The following is a 1,025-nucleotide window of genomic DNA, read 5'->3' as shown; positions in this document are numbered from 1 at the left end:
ACATACACATACACATACACACACCAATATTATTCAGATTATACATAGAATATATACTAAACATACTGACTTTATTATGTTTAAAATGACACGTTTACATGAACTACATATTCTGATATTATTCTGATATATTGGTTCCCGAATACAGCCGTCGCTGGTTCCCGAATACAGCCGTCGCTGGTTCCCGAATACAGCCGTCGCTGGTTCCCGAATACAGTTGTCGCTGGTTCCCGAATACAGTTGTCGCTGGTTCATGAATACAGTTGTCGCTGGTTCATGAATAGTTATTACTGTTGTTTTAATAGTTATTGCTGGTTCATGAATACAGTTATTACTGGTTCATGAATACAGCTATTACTGGTTCATGAATACAATTATTACTGGTTTACGAATACAATTATTACTGGTTTATGAATACAGTTATTACTAGTTTATGAATACAGTTATTACTAGTTTATGAATACAGGATACTGGGAGCACTGGTTAGACCAGCAGAGAACACTTACTTCAGAACAGGACGAGGACGGCATGAAGACAAAGAAACAGACTTTTAGTAAAGAGACATTTCACTGCTGTTATTCTCATTCTCATTATTAAAACAATAAACATTAATGACATTATTACTATAGTAGTAGTAGTAATTACTATTATTAATCATCATTATGATTACAGTAATCATAATAACAGCCATCATAATAATCATTATAATTACAGTAATCATAATAATCATTATTATAGTAGTGCTACTACTACTACCAATAACAATTATAATGCTAATTATTTACTGCTATGATGTAAATACCGTTAATAAATAAAACAGGTCTGTTACAGTCAACGAGGTGTTTGTTATTTTGTCTACCCTCGTTGATATAAATGGACTGGACAAAATAATCGTAAAAGCTGAGCAGAAAGATGAGCTGACTCAACACAAAGAGAACGGCATCACTTTGTTGTTACTTTAGTTTGAGTTCAGTGAAAATATATACTACTTATAATACTAAAGTAATAGAGTTAATAAAGCACAT

At 32.3% G+C, this 1,025-nt stretch overlaps 1 protein-coding gene across 1 annotated transcript in view; it reads right to left on the bottom strand.

The window, feature by feature from the left end:
* Positions 1 to 35: 35 nt before the first annotated feature.
* Positions 36 to 1,025, bottom strand: part of LOC116377938 (serine/threonine-protein phosphatase 2B catalytic subunit beta isoform-like) — a 5,163-nt gene continuing 4,173 nt past the window's right edge. Inside the window, exon 7 of the mRNA XM_031839702.1 lies at positions 36 to 505. Coding sequence (XP_031695562.1) covers positions 450 to 505 — 56 coding nt within the window. The 3' untranslated portion in view covers positions 36 to 449. The remainder of the gene's footprint in view (positions 506 to 1,025) is intronic.

This window comes from Anarrhichthys ocellatus, unplaced genomic scaffold (genome assembly GCF_004355925.1).
Source record: "Anarrhichthys ocellatus isolate YVR2014 unplaced genomic scaffold, GSC_Weel_1.0 scaffold1871, whole genome shotgun sequence".
Lineage (NCBI taxonomy): Eukaryota > Metazoa > Chordata > Actinopteri > Perciformes > Anarhichadidae > Anarrhichthys > Anarrhichthys ocellatus.
The sequence above is the reverse complement of the archived record's forward strand: the minus strand, read 5'-3'. Positions and strand labels throughout refer to the sequence as shown.